Below are 1,104 nucleotides of genomic sequence, written 5' to 3' on the forward strand. Positions count from 1 at the left end.
GAGAGCATTTTTCACTTCTTTGTTCCTAAGACTATAAATGAGTGGATTCAGCATGGGGATAACAATACTATAAAAAACAGAGGCCACTTGGTCTCTACCCAAGGAGTAGGACGTACTAGGCCTTAAGTAAGTGAAAATCATGGAAGCATAGAAGATGGTGACTCCCACGATGTGAGAGGCACAGGTAGAGAAGGCTTTTCGCTTACCTGCTGTGGACTTGATATTCAGGATAGTAGAGAGAATGGGCATATAGGACACAGAGACTATGAAGAGAGATACCACTAAAGTGAAACCAGCAAGAATGAATATTATGACCTCAGCATAATGTGTGTTAGTGCATGAGATGCCTATTATTGGGGATGTGTCACAGAAAAAGTGGTGGATTACATTGGAGTTACAGAAATGCAAGGTGCTCATGCCAAGCACAGTGACAGTGGAATCAATAAAGCCAACCATGTAGGATGCAGTGACAAAGGAGTAGCATAATGCAGTGGACATAATAACCGGGTATTGTAGAGGTTTGCTGATAGCTACACAGCGATCATAGGCCATTGATGAGAGAAGAAAAGATTCAGTACCAACAAAGAAGATAAAAAAATACATTTGAGTGAAGCAACTCCCATATGAAATATGTTTGTTGGAAGTCAGTAAATTCTCTAAAGTCTTAGGGACAATGACTGTTGAGAAACTGAGATCAACAAATGACAGGTGTCTGAGGAAAAAATACATGGGGGTGTGCAACTGGAGATCCAGGTGAATGATCAGTATCATCCCTGCATTCCCCAGCATAGTAACCAGATATATCAGGAGAAAGAAATTAAAGAGGACCACCCGGATCTCTTTTGAGTCTGTCAATCCCTCGAGGATGAAGTCAGACATGTTAGTGTTAATTCTTCTCTCCATAGTGTACAACTTCTCTAACCTATAGGAGATTAAAGTTAGTATTTAGCATCATTGATTTCATACTGGTTTTTGTTTATATGAATAACCTGACATTTACAAAGAAACAGTTTTCTCTTTCCAGAAATTCGTAACTAAGAGTATTTTACAAAATATGATGAGCAAAAATCTTAATATCATTACTGTGTAAAATGGTTATTAGAT

At 38.5% G+C, this 1,104-nt stretch overlaps 1 protein-coding gene across 1 annotated transcript; it reads right to left on the reverse strand.

Moving 5' to 3' along the window:
- Window positions 1-6: 6 nt before the first annotated feature.
- On the reverse strand, window positions 7-903 carry LOC102832241 (olfactory receptor 8H1-like; the record flags this gene model as incomplete). The annotated part of the gene is made up of 1 exon (XM_006877828.1): window positions 7-903. A coding segment is annotated over exon 1 (897 nt), but the record flags the coding sequence as incomplete, so codon positions are not given.
- Window positions 904-1,104: the final 201 nt, after the last annotated feature.

The sequence above is a fragment of the Chrysochloris asiatica genome, unplaced genomic scaffold, assembly GCF_000296735.1.
Source record: "Chrysochloris asiatica unplaced genomic scaffold, ChrAsi1.0 scaffold00627, whole genome shotgun sequence".
NCBI lineage: Eukaryota > Metazoa > Chordata > Mammalia > Afrosoricida > Chrysochloridae > Chrysochloris > Chrysochloris asiatica.